At 41.5% G+C, this 19547-nt stretch overlaps 1 protein-coding gene across 1 annotated transcript; it reads right to left on the reverse strand.

The window, feature by feature from the left end:
• Positions 1–6632: 6632 nt before the first annotated feature.
• Positions 6633–10948, reverse strand: LOC109880476 (ankyrin repeat and SOCS box protein 17). Its single transcript, XM_031806355.1, has 3 exons — positions 9236–10948; positions 8458–8737; positions 6633–7827 (listed from the first exon to the last, which is right to left on the reverse strand). Exons 1-3 carry the CDS (start codon positions 9625–9627, stop codon positions 7621–7623), a joined length of 879 nt encoding a protein of 292 aa, XP_031662215.1. The 5' UTR covers positions 9628–10948; the 3' UTR covers positions 6633–7620.
• Between the last annotated feature and the right edge of the window lie 8599 nt (positions 10949–19547).

Below are 19547 nucleotides of genomic sequence, written 5' to 3' on the forward strand. Positions count from 1 at the left end.
TGTCATTGTTACATTGAACTGGGTGAATATGAATGACAGTAACCTAAACCTATTGATGTTACATTGAACTGGGTGAATATGAATGACAGTAACCTAAACCTATCACTGTTACATTGAACTGGGTGAATATGAATGACAGTAACCTAAACCCATCACTGTTACATTGAACTGGGTGAATATGAATGACAGTAACCTAAACCTGTCATTGTAACATTGAACTGGGTGAATATGAATGACAGTAACCTAAACCTGTCATTGTTACATTGAACTGGGTGAATATGAATGACAGTAACCTAAACCTATTGATGTTACATTGAACTGGGTGAATATGAATGACAGTAACCTAAACCTATCACTGTTACATTGAACTGGGTGAATATGAATGACAGTAACCTAAACCTGTCATTGTTACATTGAACTGGGTGAATATGAATGACAGTAACCTAAACCCATCACTGTTACATTGAACTGGGTGAATATGAATGACAGTAACCTAAACCCATCACTGTTACATTGAACTGGGTGAATATGAATGACAGTAACCTAAACCCATCACTGTTACATTGAACTGGGTGAATATGAATGACAGTAACCTAAACCCATCACTGTTACATTGAACTGGGTGAATATGAATGACAGTAACCTAAACCCATCACTGTTACATTGAACTGGGTGAATATGAATGACAGTAACCTAAACCCATCACTGTTACATTGAACTGGGTGAATATGAATGACAGTAACCTAAACCCATCACTGTTACATTGAACTGGGTGAATATGAATGACAGTAACCTAAACCTGTCATTGTTACATTGAACTGGGTGAATATGAATGACAGTAACCTAAACCTATTGATGTTACATTGAACTGGGTGAATATGAATGACAGTAACCTAAACCTATCACTGTTACATTGAACTGGGTGAATATGAATGACAGTAACCTAAACCCATCACTGTTACATTGAACTGGGTGAATATGAATGACAGTAACCTAAACCTGTCATTGTTACATTGAACTGGGTGAATATGAATGACAGTAACCTAAACCTGTCATTGTTACATTGAACTGGGTGAATATGAATGACAGTAACCTAAACCCATCACTGTTACATTGAACTGGGTGAATATGAATGACAGTAACCTAAACCTGTCATTGTTACATTGAACTGGGTGAATATGAATGACAGTAACCTAAACCTGTCATTGTTACATTGAACTGGGTGAATATGAATGACAGTAAACTAAACCTGTCACTGTTACATTGAACTGGGTGAATATGAATGACAGTAACCTAAACCTGTCATTGTTACATTGAACTGGGTGAATATGAATGACAGTAACCTAAACCTATTGATGTTACATTGAACTGGGTGAATATGAATGACAGTAACCTAAACCTATCACTGTTACATTGAACTGGGTGAATATGAATGACAGTAACCTAAACCCATCACTGTTACATTGAACTGGGTGAATATGAATGACAGTAACCTAAACCTGTCATTGTTACATTGAACTGGGTGAATATGAATGACAGTAACCTAAACCTGTCATTGTTACATTGAACTGGGTGAATATGAATGACAGTAACCTAAACCTATTGATGTTACATTGAACTGGGTGAATATGAATGACAGTAACCTAAACCTATCACTGTTACATTGAACTGGGTGAATATGAATGACAGTAACCTAAACCTGTCATTGTTACATTGAACTGGGTGAATATGAATGACAGTAACCTAAACCTATTGATGTTACATTGAACTGGGTGAATATGAATGACAGTAACCTAAACCTATCACTGTTACATTGAACTGGGTGAATATGAATGACAGTAACCTAAACCCATCACTGTTACATTGAACTGGGTGAATATGAATGACAGTAACCTAAACCTGTCATTGTTACATTGAACTGGGTGAATATGAATGACAGTAACCTAAACCTGTCATTGTTACATTGAACTGGGTGAATATGAATGACAGTAACCTAAACCTATTGATGTTACATTGAACTGGGTGAATATGAATGACAGTAACCTAAACCTATCACTGTTACATTGAACTGGGTGAATATGAATGACAGTAACCTAAACCTGTCATTGTTACATTGAACTGGGTGAATATGAATGACAGTAACCTAAACCTATTGATGTTACATTGAACTGGGTGAATATGAATGACAGTAACCTAAACCCATCACTGTTACATTGAACTGGGTGAATATGAATGACAGTAACCTAAACCTGTCATTGTTACATTGAACTGGGTGAATATGAATGACAGTAACCTAAACCTATCACTGTTACATTGAACTGGGTGAATATGAATGACAGTAACCTAAACCTGTCATTGTTACATTGAACTGGGTGAATATGAATGACAGTAACCTAAACCTGTCATTGTTACATTGAACTGGGTGAATATGAATGACAGTAACCTAAACCCATCACTGTTACATTGAACTGGGTGAATATGAATGACAGTAACCTAAACCTATCACTGTTACATTGAACTGGGTGAATATGAATGACAGTAACCTAAACCTATTGATGTTACATTGAACTGGGTGAATATGAATGACAGTAACCTAAACCCATCACTGTTACATTGAACTGGGTGAATATGAATGACAGTAACCTAAACCTATCACTGTTACATTGAACTGGGTGAATATGAATGACAGTAACCTAAACCTGTCATTGTTACATTGAACTGGGTGAATATGAATGACAGTAACCTAAACCCATCACTGTTACATTGAACTGGGTGAATATGAATGACAGTAACCTAAACCCATCACTGTTACATTGAACTGGGTGAATATGAATGACAGTAACCTAAACCCATCACTGTTACATTGAACTGGGTGAATATGAATGACAGTAACCTAAACCCATCACTGTTACATTGAACTGGGTGAATATGAATGACAGTAACCTAAACCCATCACTGTTACATTGAACTGGGTGAATATGAATGACAGTAACCTAAACCTGTCATTGTTACATTGAACTGGGTGAATATGAATGACAGTAACCTAAACCTATTGATGTTACATTGAACTGGGTGAATATGAATGACAGTAACCTAAACCTATCACTGTTACATTGAACTGGGTGAATATGAATGACAGTAACCTAAACCCATCACTGTTACATTGAACTGGGTGAATATGAATGACAGTAACCTAAACCTGTCATTGTTACATTGAACTGGGTGAATATGAATGACAGTAACCTAAACCTGTCATTGTTACATTGAACTGGGTGAATATGAATGACAGTAACCTAAACCCATCACTGTTACATTGAACTGGGTGAATATGAATGACAGTAACCTAAACCTGTCATTGTTACATTGAACTGGGTGAATATGAATGACAGTAACCTAAACCTGTCATTGTTACATTGAACTGGGTGAATATGAATGACAGTAAACTAAACCTGTCACTGTTACATTGAACTGGGTGAATATGAATGACAGTAACCTAAACCTGTCATTGTTACATTGAACTGGGTGAATATGAATGACAGTAACCTAAACCTATTGATGTTACATTGAACTGGGTGAATATGAATGACAGTAACCTAAACCTATCACTGTTACATTGAACTGGGTGAATATGAATGACAGTAACCTAAACCCATCACTGTTACATTGAACTGGGTGAATATGAATGACAGTAACCTAAACCTGTCATTGTTACATTGAACTGGGTGAATATGAATGACAGTAACCTAAACCTGTCATTGTTACATTGAACTGGGTGAATATGAATGACAGTAACCTAAACCTATTGATGTTACATTGAACTGGGTGAATATGAATGACAGTAACCTAAACCTATCACTGTTACATTGAACTGGGTGAATATGAATGACAGTAACCTAAACCTGTCATTGTTACATTGAACTGGGTGAATATGAATGACAGTAACCTAAACCTATTGATGTTACATTGAACTGGGTGAATATGAATGACAGTAACCTAAACCCATCACTGTTACATTGAACTGGGTGAATATGAATGACAGTAACCTAAACCTGTCATTGTTACATTGAACTGGGTGAATATGAATGACAGTAACCTAAACCTATCACTGTTACATTGAACTGGGTGAATATGAATGACAGTAACCTAAACCTGTCATTGTTACATTGAACTGGGTGAATATGAATGACAGTAACCTAAACCTGTCATTGTTACATTGAACTGGGTGAATATGAATGACAGTAACCTAAACCCATCACTGTTACATTGAACTGGGTGAATATGAATGACAGTAACCTAAACCTATCACTGTTACATTGAACTGGGTGAATATGAATGACAGTAACCTAAACCTATTGATGTTACATTGAACTGGGTGAATATGAATGACAGTAACCTAAACCCATCACTGTTACATTGAACTGGGTGAATATGAATGACAGTAACCTAAACCTATCACTGTTACATTGAACTGGGTGAATATGAATGACAGTAACCTAAACCTGTCATTGTTACATTGAACTGGGTGAATATGAATGACAGTAACCTAAACCCATCACTGTTACATTGAACTGGGTGAATATGAATGACAGTAACCTAAACCCATCACTGTTACATTGAACTGGGTGAATATGAATGACAGTAACCTAAACCCATCACTGTTACATTGAACTGGGTGAATATGAATGACAGTAACCTAAACCCATCACTGTTACATTGAACTGGGTGAATATGAATGACAGTAACCTAAACCCATCACTGTTCCATTGAACTGGGTGAATATGAATGACAGTAACCTAAACCCATCACTGTTACATTGAACTGGGTGAATATGAATGACAGTAACCTAAACCTGTCACTGTTACATGTGAAGACATCAAAACTATGAAATAACCCATATGGAGTCATGTAGTAAAAGTGTTAAGCAAAGCTAAATATATTTGATTTAGATTCTTCAAAGTAGCCAACCTTTGCCTTGACAGCTTTGCACACTTGGCATTCTCTCAACCAGCTTCATGAGGTAGTCACCTGGAATGCATTTCAATTAACAGGTGTGCCTTGGTAAAGGTCAATTTGTGGAATTTCTTGTTCCAGGTCGGCAAATCTATTTGAAGTCTGGATCCAGTTTGTCTGTGTGTGTGTTGCCCCATTGCTAAAGGACGGCTGCTTTCGACTTCCACGGTCCGTGACGTGCCTCCATGGCTGGTTGGTAGGGTCTAGAACCAGAACATCCCACTAACTCCATCCTTCAGGGAAGGAGGGAGACCCCCTCGGGGAGGGATCACTGCAGAGCACAGGCCAGTCGGCTGTGGAGAGATGACCACTCCCAGCTACTGAAGAGGAAGAGACAGTAGGTGACACTCCCACCAGGTCAGAGAGGAGTCCAGTTACTGGAGTAGAAGAGGAAGAGACAGTAGGTGAGCGTGGATTCCCTAGTAGGTTGTGTAAGTTAGCTAAGAGTAGCCACTTCGCCCCTGTAGTCCTCTTCAAGCAAACAGTTGCTACATTGAAAGTCTGGAAGGTCCACATTGTCCCAGAACTCAGGATTCTTGTCTTTATTTCTTGATGTAGTCAACAGAACAGGAGAAACATGGTTTTGTGTGTGTGTGTGTGCGTGTGTGTGTGTGTGCTTGTGTGCGTGTGTGTGTGTGCGGTCCCTGGGCAGCGTCAGACAAACATTATGGTTGTCAGGCTACACAGAAACCCCACAGGCTCTCATTAGAGAAGGCCTGAGAGAAGGGGGCACACACACACACACACAGGTACAAATGCATACACTGCTGTCAGTCTTGTTTGTTTGTAGAGAAACAGCCACCTCTCCTCATCATATTCTCACAGCAAAGATGTGGAACATATCAACTATATAAATTACATTTTATTTGTGTGTGAAATCGCCAATTTCACAAAAAAACACACACACACACACACATACATACATACATACATACATACATACATACGCACGCACGCACGTACACTTCAACAGTGAGAGACGGAATCTAAAACCAAAATCCAGAAAATCACATTTGTAGGATTTTTAAGTAATGAATTTGCATTTTATTGCATGACATTAGTATTTGATCACCTACCAACCCGTACGAATTCCGGCTCTCACAGTTGAAGTGTACCTATGATGAAAAATTACAGACCTCTACATGCTTTGTAAGTAGGAAAACCTGCCAAATCGGCAGTGTATCAAATACTTGTTCTCCCCACTGGATATATGGGTTACCAGGACCGACGTGCAGGGGTACGAGGTGATTGAGGTATATACAGTATGCACATACAGGTCGGGGTAAAGTGACCAACAGGACACATAATAGACGGTAGTAGCAGCTTATGTGATGATTCAAAACACAGAGCAGAGAACTATTTAACAGTCTTATGGCTTGGGGGGTAGAAGCTGTTCAGGCTCCTGTTGGTTCCAGACTTGCATCGGTACCGCTTGCCGTGCGGCAGCAGAGAGAATTATCTATAACTGGAGTCTTTGACAATTTCTAGAGCCTTCCTTTTGACACCGCCTGGTATAGAGTTCCTGGATGACAGGGGTCTCGGCCCCAGTGATGTCCTGGGCCGTACTCATTACCCTCTGTAGCGCCTTTGCGGTCGGATGCCAAGCAGTTTCCTTATCAGGCGGCGATGCAGCCAGTCAAGATGCTCTCGATGGTGCAGCTGTAGAACTTTTTAAGGATCTGAGGGCCCATGACACATCTTTTCAGCCTCCTGAGGGGGGGAAAGAGGTTTTGTCGTGACTTCTTCACGACTGTGTTGGTGTGTTTGGATCACGATAGTTTCCTGGTGATGTGGACACCCAGGAACTTGTAATGGCCACATAACCAGTCCAGCCAATAGAGGATGGGTTCCTCGGGGGTTCCTCTCCCTACAGGTTTCTTCTTCTTTCTAGACAGTTTTTTCTGCTTCTGCTCTTTACGGTTTAAGTGGGGTAAAGCACTTTGTGACTGATGTTAAAAGGGACTCATAAAACACACTTTGATCTGCTTAGCTTTGATCTGCTTAGATTTGATCTGCTTAGCTTTGATCTGCTTAGCTTTGATCTGCTTAGCTTTGATCTGCTTAGCTTTGATCTGCTTCTTAGCTTTGATCTGCTTAGCTTTGATCTGCTTAGCTTTGATCTGCTTAGCTTTGATCTGCTTAGCTTTGATCTGCTTCTTAGCTTTGATCTGCTTAGCTTTGATCTGCTTAGCTTTGATCTGCTTAGCTTTGATCTGCTTAGCTTTGATCTGCTTCTTAGCTTTGATCTGCTTAGCTTTGATCTGCTTAGCTTTGATCTGCTTAGCTTTGATCTGCTTAGCTTTGATCTGCTTAGCTTTGATCTGCTTAGATTTGATCTGCTTAGCTTTGATCTGCTTAGATTTGATCTGCTTTGATCTGCTTAGCTTTGATCTGCTTAGCTTTGATTTAATCTGATTTGATTTGATCTCCACTGATTTGATTTGATCTCCACTGATTTGATTTGATCTCCACTGATTTGATTTGATCTCCACTTTATTAACAGACAGAGAAACTCCATCCTCCTGGTTGTTTTAATAGCGGAGCCAGGAGTTTTTCCCAGACCACATGACTTCACAAAGACCAGGTAAAATTCCAAGCCCCATAGCCAGCTCAGCTCTCCAGGTTGAGGTAGCCTTGGAGGAGTGTAGGGAGTGGTAGCGACTTGATGCCGTCTGGTAAACGGCCCCTGGCCAGCAGAGAGGTCCGAACCACCATACGACAGAGGTGGGTCAGTTCACAGGGGTCCTTGTAGCGACTTGGGGGGATGTGGTCTCGCCAGTCTTCAATCAGGGGCTTACGACCGTACACAATCTGCATCTGTAACGAGGGACATCAATAACCAGCTTTAGTGTGTGATTGTGTCGTTCTCCTATTAGCTTTAAACTGTCTGCTTTACCTCAGCATTCTACACAAGAACAAGTGTTGCTTGTTTTGTTCTACTGTCATCCACTGATCTCTATATCTGTGATGGAAATTAAATTATGTGTGTGTGTGTGTGTAAACTGACCTCTATATCAGACATGGATACATGGCTGAGCACCCTGAAGCAGAGAGCCATACAGTCCCTGAGTTCCCTGTGTGTGTGTGTGTGTTTAAACTGACCTCTATATCAGACATGGATACATGGCTGAGCACCTTGAAGCAGAGAGCCATACAGTCCCTGACTTCCCTGTGTGTGTGTGTGTGTGTGTGTGTGTGTGTGTGTGTGTGTGTGTGTGTGTGTGTTTAAACTGACCTCTATATCAGACATGGATACATGGCTGAGCACCCTGAAGCAGAGAGCCATACAGTCCCTGAGTTCCCTGTGTGTGTGTGTGTGTGTCTGTTTAAACTGACCTCTATATCAGACACGGATGCATGGCTGAGCACCTTGAAGCAGAGAGCCATACAGTCCCTGACGTCCCTGTGTGTGTGTGTGTGTGTGTGTGTGTGTGTGTTTACACTGACCTCTATATCAGACATGGATACATGGCTGAGCACCCTGAAGCAGAGAGCCATACAGTCCCTGAGTTCCCTGGTAACGGTGGCGTGACAGCGTTCATCCAGCGCCTCCAGTCTCGGGGGGTTAAACAGGACAGAGATGATGATGTAGGTGGGTCTCCTCTCCTTCTCCAGCATCCCATACTGCAACAACACCTTCAGCACTTCACACTGCCTGTTCTGGGCCACGAACATCAGTGGGGTCACCCCGCCCATGGGGCTGGGGCTGTAGATGGGTGTGAAACACCTGGGACGGCAGGGTAGCCTAGTGGTTAGAGCGTTGGACTACTAACTGAAAGGTTGCAAGTTCAAATCCCCGAGCTGACAAGGTACAAATCTGTCGTTCTGCCCCTGAACAGGCAGTTAACCCACTGTTCCTAGGCTGTCATTGAAAATAAGACTGACTTGCCTAGTAAAATAAAATAAAAAAAAGAGAAGGGGTTTGTGTCCCTACTGATGATGTAGGCTTTTATTCCGGTCCAACACTAATAAGATACACCAGCTGTAGGACCGTTTTTACCACGTTCTCCTATAACCTGACTATCACCAGTGTGATTACTAGTGTTTTCATGTATTGGAGGATACTGTACTATTACAGTCTCTGCCAAGAGGTCTGGCTGGATCTGGATGGCTCAGGTGGTTGTGAAATTAAATTAGGCCTACATTTAGAGTTGACAGTTTTATCAGAGTTTTATGGTAAAACAATAAAATAAAATACATGTAAATACGTATTTTTTTTTTTTACCTCCATGCTATGGCCAGGTTGTTAGTCTGGTCCTGCAGAAACACCGACGTCCTCTCCATCAGCTTCCGGACTATGTCGGCGCTGCGCCTGCGCGCAAACACCCAGTGCAGGATGGTATTGGTGCACACGTTAATGAACTCCATGTAGAACTGCATGTCCAGGCGCGCATGAGCCGTCCGCGCAAAATCAATAAAGTCCATTATAAAAGCATCGAATTCTTCCGAGGTCGCGTTCCGTAGGATGGTACCCAGACTTCTGTAGATCCGTGGCTCGTAGGTCTCGTGACCCCACTGCCCTGGAAACCGGTAGAGGGGTTTCCGGATGACCCGCGCGACCAGGTTGAGAAAAACGTTATCCGCGCCTTCGGGGTGGTCTTCGTCGCTATCCGACATTGTTGTGTGTCGGACACTCGCCTTCCCCTCAAGTACAAACTTTGCTGTTCAACATTTTTAGAATTGATACATTCCTGAGCATTGTTACGTACGTGAACGCGGGTCATTACGCAGAACGCTCTATTGTTCGCACTTGGCCACTCAGTGCTTGTTTCCTTGAATAATTTGACTTTATAGTCTGTTGTAAAATATTAAATGCACCTATCTTGTTGAATAATATCCTGCTATAGTGAAGCTAAAAACACTGGCGTTTATGTCTTAACCTAAATGGTTATGGACACCTTCTAGCCCATGCGTAAAATCTATCCATGAAGAACCTCCCGTGTTCTTCTTCTGCTAACTATCCATTAATAAATCATAATTAAATTCCGCTAATTAATAAATTCTGCCGAGTATCCATTAATCTTCTTCTGCTAGAGTCCATTAATAAAAGCAGACACTTTTTCTGGTAATACTTTTTGTTTTTCAATATACCTCAGAGTCCTTTGTCTTTTGTACTCCAGGACCAACTCTCTCAGGCCTTCCTTTATGGCAGTCTTGGACATGGCTGTTGTGACGCGGGTGCGGGTGTTGTCCTTGGTACCAAAGGCTGAGCCGCGCGACTCCGAGAACTGAGATAGCGGCCCATTTCCGTTGATCCCAGTCCTATGGTCGTCGATTACTGTAATGCCTGATTTGGAACGGATTTTGTTACAATGCAACAAAGGGGAGATAGATACATCGATTACTCCACTTTCTGAAGGGAAACCACATATCACTCCTGCGCTGAATGCCGTGGCACGAAAAGGCCCCCCCAAAGAAGATGCGATTTTCTGCTCACCATTTGCATTTCCTTTGGTGTGGTCCAGACGAATGTTCGGTAGTGAGGTGGTACACTTACCATTCAAGTTCAGAATCGAATTAATTTCTTCTTGGTTACCTTTGCGGAAATCTCTCAAACTATTTCCGAGGCTCAGATTTGGAAAGGCTTCTTTTGGTTTCTCCTTGAGAGTTTCCGTTTGGTGACAATACCCACTAATCATTTTTATATCCCTTAACGTCATTTCAACAGTTCTTATCCCCTTCTTGATATGAAACATGGAGCGGTAGTGATCTTGCTTCAGCAACTCCTGTTCAACGGCGTGTCGTTTAAATTCATAGACGTTTTGGGCGTGAAGCTTCATTAGAATGTCTATTCTGGAGTCGCTGTCCTTGGTCCTTGGTTTCATATTCTCCGATTTTTCACCGCTCAGACTACAGACTTTTCCGATAGGAATATTTCAGAACGTTCCCTGCCGCTGGGCACAACGGTGCCTCTGTTTGCCAACTGCTTCAATAGCTCAAACAAACACACGGTCCCATGGGACGGGTTTGGCTGATGTTAAGCAGCCGTTGACAGAGCATAACATCAGCCAAACCCTTCCCATGGGACCTTCGTGTGTTTGGCTGATTAAAATGCATCTAGAAAAGGCTGAAAATGCTGACTTTATGCATAAAAGTACTTATCAGAAGCTTACATTAAAAAGTATTATCTACTATTATCTATTATCTTTTATAAGGCACATTAGTCAAGTGTCATTTAATTAAAAAAACACTCACTAATTTGTTGTCAATAAATGTTCCCACTGACATATTCCAGTCGGCCTATCTGTGTTATCTCTGTAAAGGTAACGTTTCCATGATCATGTGTTGTGGATACAGTTGAGTTGTGTGGTGAGCTGATGAACTTAATGTCCCGCAATAGAATAGATGAATACCTGCAGTGTTCTGTGAATCTGCTAGGGGGCAGCAAAACACATATCGGACTGGAATGACACTGACAGATCTGGTTGTGCTTTTGATGAGACTGCCTGGTCTCAGATCTGATTGTGTTTTTGATGAGACTGCCTGGTCTGGTCTCAGATCTGATTGTGTTTATGACGAGACCGCCTGGTCTGGTCTCAGATCTGATTGTGTTTATGACGAGACCGCCTGGTCTGGTCTCAGATCTGATTGTGTTTTTGATGAGACTGCCTGGTCTGGTCTCAGATCTGGCTGTGTTTTTGACGAGACTGCCTAGCCTGGTCTCAGACCTAGCTGTGTTTTTGACGAGACTGCCTAGCCTGGTCTCAGACCTGGTTGTGTTTTTGACGAGACTGCCTAGCCTGGTCTCAGACCTGGTTGTGTTTTTGACGAGACTGCCTAGCCTGGTCTCAGACCTGGCTGTGTTTTTGACGAGACTGCCTAGCCTGGTCTCAGACCTGGTTGTGTTTTTGACGAGACTGCCTAGCCTGGTCTCAGACCTGGTTGTGTTTTTGACGAGACTGCCTAGCCTGGTCTCAGACCTGGTTGTGTTTTTGACGAGACTGCCTAGCCTGGTCTCAGACCTGGTTGTGTTTTTGACGAGACTGCCTAGCCTGGTCTCAGACCTGGCTGTGTTTTTGACGAGACTGCCTAGCCTGGTCTCAGACCTGGTTGTGTTTTTGACGAGACTGCCTAGCCTGGTCTCAGACCTGGTTGTGTTTTTGACGAGACTGCCTAGCCTGGTCTCAGACCTGGCTGTGTTTTTGACGAGACTGCCTAGCCTGGTCTCAGACCTGGTTGTGTTTTTGACGAGACTGCCTAGCCTGGTCTCAGACCTGGTTGTGTTTTTGTCTGATTCATTGCCATTGGCAAACCAAACATTGGTATGACAATACCTAGGAGTTGACAAGAGGGCTGAAACAAACGGGAAACCAGAATAGAGAATGCCAAGGTTAAAGAAGAATCACAACTGAAATTTAGTGCAAGTGTGTTGCTCTCTCTGACAGACGAGTGACTGATGCGACAACCAAATATTTTTTTACAGAGACAAATATGAAAGCAAAACCAAAAGGTTTGACTCAGTCACTCGTCTCTCCTCCTCTCTTTTCCTTCCTTCCTTCCTTCCTTCCTTCCTTCCTTCCTTCCTTCCTTCCTTCCTTCCTTCCTTCCTTCCTTCCTTCCTTCCTTCCTTCCTTCCTTCCTTCCTTCCTTCCTTCCTTCCTTCCTTCCTTCCTCAGCTGCAGCAGGACTGATGACTGGTCAGGGATGGGTCATGCTGTATTGTCATGGTGATTTATGTGCAGTACAGCAGCCTCAGTATCTACCATCTATTTTGGTATCTAATGGTTCGAGTATCTACCAGTGTTGTGTTGGAGACCACCTAAAGTGAGACCAAGACCAGAACAATGTGAGTCCAATTCAAGACCATGATTGTAATTTTGTCAAATCAGCACCATAATAAGAGTTCAAAATGTCCAGTATTTCTGTGTTCATATTTCAGAAGGACATCTGGACCCTTTAGACATTCAGAATAGTGAAAACATACACGCTGAGGTCAAATAGAGCCACTCTACAAATGATTACTAACCCAAACACAGTGGGGAACTGTAACGCTTCTCCTCTTCATCATCAGAGGAGGAGGAAGGATCGGACCAATATGCAGCGTGGTAAGTGTCCATGTTAATATATTAGAACTGAACACACAAAACAAAATAACAAAGTGAATGACAGACACGAAACAGTTCTGTAAGGTGACATACACTAAACAGAAAACAACTACCCACAAATCATAGTGGGAAAACAGGCTGCCTAAGTCTGGTTCTCAATTGGAGACAACGATTGCCAGCTGCCTCTGATTGGGAACCATACCAGGCCAAACACATAGAAGTAGAAAACATAGAACACAAAACATAGAATGCCCACCCCAACTCACGCCCTGACCAAACTAAAATAGAGACATAAAAAAGAACTAAGGTCAGGACGTGACAGGAACAATGAGGGCCTTCTACGCCTTCAGAGAAGGGCTAAGGATTTATAAAACAATAATAATAATGTTATTATTTTCAATTATGTTCTGATTTATTCTCTTCTGTTTTTGTTGGAAAGGAAAGGGTTAAAAACAAAGAGAAAAAAAGATCCAATCATGATTTTTCTTTGCTGGTTTCTGGGGAGATAAATCTAGCTAGCTAAGTCAGCCATTGGCTAGGCCATCAGAAGCCAGATAAAGGCATCTGCCATTCAACATTTTGGAGTGACAGCGGAATCAACCAATCACATTTTGACTTAATGGGTGGACCGTTTTTACAAAAACTTATGGAAACTGCTGCCTTCTTGAAGGCCAACAGGTAGCAGTAGTTTTAATAGCGAGCAGTAGTTTTCCCATGGTCTAGCTAGCTAGCTTTTGTTGTCGGCTAGTTTTCAGCGGCTGCAGTAGGTGTTATCAAGTAGGGTGTTGTTGCTAATTTGTTATTTTCTCCCTTTTCAAGAATAACTTTCAACAGGAAGTTAAGTTTCAAATGATCATCATCTGGTGAGTGGAACTGTGTTTTTTTTTGATTGCAGTTCGCTTCCTGTTGTTCGCCATCTCTGAAAATAGAGTGTGAAACATTGTTGCATTTAAAGTGGTCCTGAAAGCATTTTAATAACATTCAATTGTATTCAAATCTGTATATATATATATATAGTACACCCCCAGGAAGAATGACACTTTTTGAAGCATTTTCTGACAAGCGAGCACTTACATATGGTAATTTTCACGTTTTCATAAATTCTTAGAATGACAGTGTGGTGAAGAAGGCGCAATAGGGCCTCTTCAACCTCAGGAGGCAGAAGAAATTTGGCTTGTCATCTAAAACACTCACAAACCTTTACAGATTTACAATCGAGAGCGTCCTGTCGGGCTGTATCACAGCCTGGTACGGCAATTGCACCACCCTCAACCGCAAGGCTCTCCAAAGGGTGGTGCGGTCTGCACAACACATCACTGGGGGTAAACTACCTGCCATCCAGGACACCTGCACCACCCGATGTCACAGGAAGGCCAAAAGATGATCAAGGACAACAACCACCCGAGCCACTGCCTGTTCACCCCGCTGTCATCCAGAAGGTGAGGTCAGTACAGGTGCATCAAAGCAGAGACCGAGCAACTGAAAAACAGCTTCTATCTCAAGGCCATCAGACTGTTAAACAGCCACCACTAACATTGAGTGGCTGCTGCCAACACACTGACTCAACTCCAGCCACTTTAATAATGGGAATTGATGGGAAATTATGTCAAATATATCACTAGCCACTTTAAACAATGCTACCTAATATAATGTTTACATACCCTACATTATTCATCTCATATGCATACGTATATACTGTACTCCATATAATCTACTGCATCCTTATGTAATACATGTATCACTAGCCACTTTAACTATGCCACTTTGTTTACATACTCATCTCATATGTATATACTGTACTCGATACCATCTACTGCATCTTGCCTATGCTGCTCTGTACCATCACTCATTCATATATCCTTATATACATATTCTTTATCCCTTTACACTTGTGTGTATAAGGTAGTTGTGAAATTCTTAGTTAGATTACTTGTTGGTAAGGTAGGAGAGGTCACTTTAAATAATGCCATTTTAATAATGTTTCCTCCTCATCTCATGTGGAAGTCGAAAGTTTACATACACTTAGGTTGGAGTCATTAAAACTAGTTTTTCAACCACTCCACAAATTTCTTGTTAACAAACTATAGTTTTGGCAAGTCGGTTAGGACATCTACTTTGTGCATGACACAAGTCATTTTTCCAACAATTGTTGACAGACAGATTATTTCACTTATAATTCACTGTATCACAATTCCACTGAGTCAGAAGTTTACATACACTAAGTTGACTGTGCCTTTAAACAGCTTGGAAAATTCCAGAAAATGATGTCATGGCTTTAGAAGCTTCTAATAGGCTAATTGACATAATTTGAGTCAAATGGAGGTGTACCTGTGGATGTATTTCAAGGCCTACCTTCAAACTCAGTGCCTCTTTGCTTGACATCATGGGAAAATCCAAAGAAATCAGCCAAAAATTGTAGATCTCCACAAGTCTGGTTCATCCTTGGGAGCCATTTCCAAATGCCTGAAGGTACCACGTTCATCTGTACAAACAATAGTACGCAAGTACAGTGCCATGCGAAAGTATTCGGCCCCCTTGAACTTTGTGACCTTTTGCCACATTTCAGGCTTCAAACATAAAGATATAAAACTGTATTTTTTTGTGAAGAATCAACAACAAGTGGGACACAATCATGAAGTGGAACGACATTTATTGGATATATCAAACTTTTTTAACAAATCAAAAACGGAAAAATTGGGCGTGCAAAATTATTCAGCCCCCTTAAGTTAATACTTTGTAGCGCCACCTTTTGCTGCGATTACAGCTGTAAGTCGCTTGGGGTATGTCTCTATCAGTTTTGCACATCGAGAGACTGACATTTTTTCCCATTCCTCCTTGCAAAACAGCTCGAGCTCAGTGAGGTTGGATGGAGAGCATTTGTGAACATCAGTTTTCAGTTCTTTCCACAGATTCTCGATTGGATTCAGGTCTGGACTTTGACTTGGCCATTCTAACACCTGGATATGTTTATTTTTGAACCATTCCATTGTAGATTTTGCTTTATGTTTTGGATCATTGTCTTGTTGGAAGACAAATCTCCATCCCAGTCTCAGGTCTTTTGCAGACTCCATCAGGTTTTCTTCCAGAATGGTCCTGTATTTGGCTCCATCCATCTTCCCTGTCCCGGCTGAAGAAAAGCAGGCCCAAACCATGATGCTGCCACCACCATGTTTGACAGTGGGCATGGTGTGTTCAGGGTGATGAGCTGTGTTGCTTTTACGCCAAACATAACGTTTTGCATTGTTGCCAAAAAGTTCAATTTTGGTTTCATCTGACCAGAGCACCTTCTTCCACATGTTTGGTGTGTCTCCCAGGTGGCTTTTGGCAAACTTTAAACGACACTTTTTATGGATATCTTTAAGAAATGGCTTTCTTCTTGCCACTCTTCCATAAAGGCCAGATTTGTGCAATATACGACTGATTGTTGTCCTATGGACAGAGTCTCCCACCTCAGCTGTAGATCTCTGCAGTTCATCCAGAGTGATCATGGGCCTCTTGTCTGCATCTCTGATCAGTCTTCTCCTTGTATGAGCTGAATGTTTAGAGGGACGGCCAGGTCTTGGTAGATTTGCAGTGGTCTGATACTCCTTCCATTTCAATATTATCGCTTGCACAGTGCTCCTTGGGATGTTTAAAGCTTGGGAAATCTTTTTGTATCCAAATCCGGCTTTAAACTTCTTCACAACAGTATCTCGGACCTGCCTGGTGTGTTCCTTGTTCTTCAAGCGCTCTCTGCGCTTTTAACGGACCTCTGAGACTATCACAGTGCAGGTGCATTTATACGGAGACTTGATTACACACAGGTGGATTGTATTTATCATCATTAGTCATTTAGGTCAACATTGGATCATTCAGAGATCCTCACTGAACTTCTGGAGAGAGTTTGCTGCACTGAAAGTAAAGGGGCTGAATAATTTGCACGGCCAATTTTTCAGTTTTTGATTTGTTAAAAAAGTTTGAAATATCCCAAAAATGTCGTTCCACTTCATGATTGTGTCCCACTTGTTGTTGATTCTTCACAAAAAAATACAGTTTTATATCTTTATGTTTGAAGCCTGAAATGTGGCAAAAGGTCGCAAAGTTAAATAAATGCAGTAGTTCTTAACCTGTGACTGCCTCCTGCCTACTCCTCTCTACACCAGTAACAAACACACTGGTTTTACTCAAAGCCAGTGGCATGTCGTTAGTAAAGATTCAAAAACGTAAGGGGCTTCCTGATTCCTGATTCTACCTGGATTATATTTGAGAGGTTTCCATTAAAGAACACCCTCTGTGTTCTGTTAGACAGGTAACTCTTTATCCACATTATAGCAGGGGGTGTAAAGCCATAACACATACTTTTTGCCAGCAGCAGACTATGATCGATAATGTCAAAAGCTGCACTGAAGTCTAACAAAACAGCCCCCACACTCTTTTTAATCATACATTTCTCTCAGCCAATCATCAGTCATTTGTGTAAGTGCTGTGCTTGTTGAATGTCCTTCCCTACAAAACACAATTTTTTCCAAAAATGTACTAAGGGTTGGTAACAGACTGATTGGTTGGATATTTGAGCCAGTAAAGGGGGCTTGACTATTCTTAGGTAGTGGAATGACTTTAGCTTTTTTCACCCCCTTTGTATATGTATTCACCCCCTGTGTATATGTATTCACCCCCTGTGTATATGTATTCACCCCCTTTGTATATGTTTTCACCCCCTGTGTATATGTTTTCACCCCCCTTGTATATGTAGTCACCCCCTTTGTATATGTATTCACCCCCTTTGTATATGTATTCACCCCCTTTGTATATGTATTCACCCCCTTTGTATATGTAGTCACCCCCTTTGTATATGTAGTCACCCCCTTTGTATATGTATTCACCCCCTTTGTATATGTATTCACCCCCTGTGTATATGTATTCACCCCCTGTGTATATGTATTCACCCCCTTTGTATATGTATTCACCCCCTTTGTATATGTATTCACCCCCTTTGTATATGTATTCACCCCCTTTGTATATGTATTCACCCCCTTTGTATATGTATTCACCCCCTGTGTATATGTATTCACCCCCTTTGTATATGTATTCACCCCCTTTGTATATGTATTCACCCCCTTTGTATATGTATTCACCCCCTTTGTATATGTATTCACCCCCTGTGTATATGTATTCACCCCCTTTGTATATGTATTCACCCCCTTTGTATATGTATTCACCCCCTTTGTATATGTATTCACCCCCTTTGTATATGTATTCACCCCCTTGATATGTATTCACCCCCTGTGTATATGTATTCACCCCCTGTGCATATGTATTCACCCCTTATATGTATCACCCCCTTTGTATATGTATTCACCCCCTTTGTATATGTATTCACCCCCTTTGTATATGTATTCACCCCCTTTGCATATGTATTCACCCCCTTTGTATATGTATTCACCCCCTTTGCATATGTATTCACCCCCTTTGCATATGTATTCACCCCCTTTGTATATGTATTCACCCCCTTTGCATATGTATTCACCCCCTTTGTATATGTATTCACCCCCTTTGTATATGTATTTACCCCCTTCTGCATATGTATTCACCCCCTGTGTATATGTATTCACCCCCTTTGTATATGTATTCACCCCCTTTTGTATATGTATTCACCCCCTTTGTATATGTATTCAACCCCTTTGTATATGTATTCACCCCCTTTGTATATGTATTCACCCCCTTGTATATGTATTCACCCCCTTTGTATATGTATTCACCCCTTTGTATATGTATTCACCCCCTTTTATATGTATCACCCCTTTGTATATGTATTCACCCCCTTTGTATATGTATTCACCCCCTTTGTATATGTATTCACCCCTTTGTATAATGTATTCAACCCCCTGTGTATATGTATTCACCCCCTGTGTATATGTATTCACCCCCTTTGTATATGTATTCACCCCCTTTGTATATGTATTCACCCCCTTTGTATATGTATTCACCCCCTGGTGTATATGTATTCACCCCTTTGTATATGTATTCACCCCCTTTGTAGATGTATTCACCCCCTTTGGTATATGTATGTATTCACCCCCTTGTATATGTATTCACCCCTGTGTATATGTATTCACCCCCTTTGTATATGTTTCACCCCCTTTGGGATGTATTCACCCCTTTGTATATGATTCACCCCCCTTTGCATATGTATTCACCCCCTTGTATATGTATTCACCCCCTTTGCATATGTATTCACCCCCTTGCATATGTATTCACCCCCTTTGTATATGTATTCACCCCCTTTGCATATGTATTCACCCCCTTTGTATATGTATTCACCCCCTTTGTATATGTATTTACCCCCTTTGCATATGTATTCACCCCCTGTGTATATGTATTCACCCCCTTTGTATATGTATTCACCACCTTTGTATATGTATTCACCCCCTTTGTATATGTATTCACCCCCTTTGTATATGTATTCACCCCCTTTGTATATGTATTCACCCCCTTTGTATATGTATTCACCCC

This window comes from Oncorhynchus kisutch, linkage group LG27 (genome assembly GCF_002021735.2).
Source record: "Oncorhynchus kisutch isolate 150728-3 linkage group LG27, Okis_V2, whole genome shotgun sequence".
Lineage (NCBI taxonomy): Eukaryota > Metazoa > Chordata > Actinopteri > Salmoniformes > Salmonidae > Oncorhynchus > Oncorhynchus kisutch.

Coding starts and splice junctions, on each gene's coding strand:
- LOC109880476 (XM_031806355.1), bottom strand. CDS start 9,627: ATGTCGGATAGCGACGAAGACCACCCCGAAGGCGCGGATAACGTTTTT. Junction 8,738..9,235: donor AACCTGGCCATAGCATGGAG/GTAAAAAAAAAA, acceptor CTGCCGTCCCAG/GTGTTTCACACCCATCTACA. Junction 7,828..8,457: donor TATCCATGTCTGATATAGAG/GTCAGTGTAAAC, acceptor CCCTCGTTACAG/ATGCAGATTGTGTACGGTCG.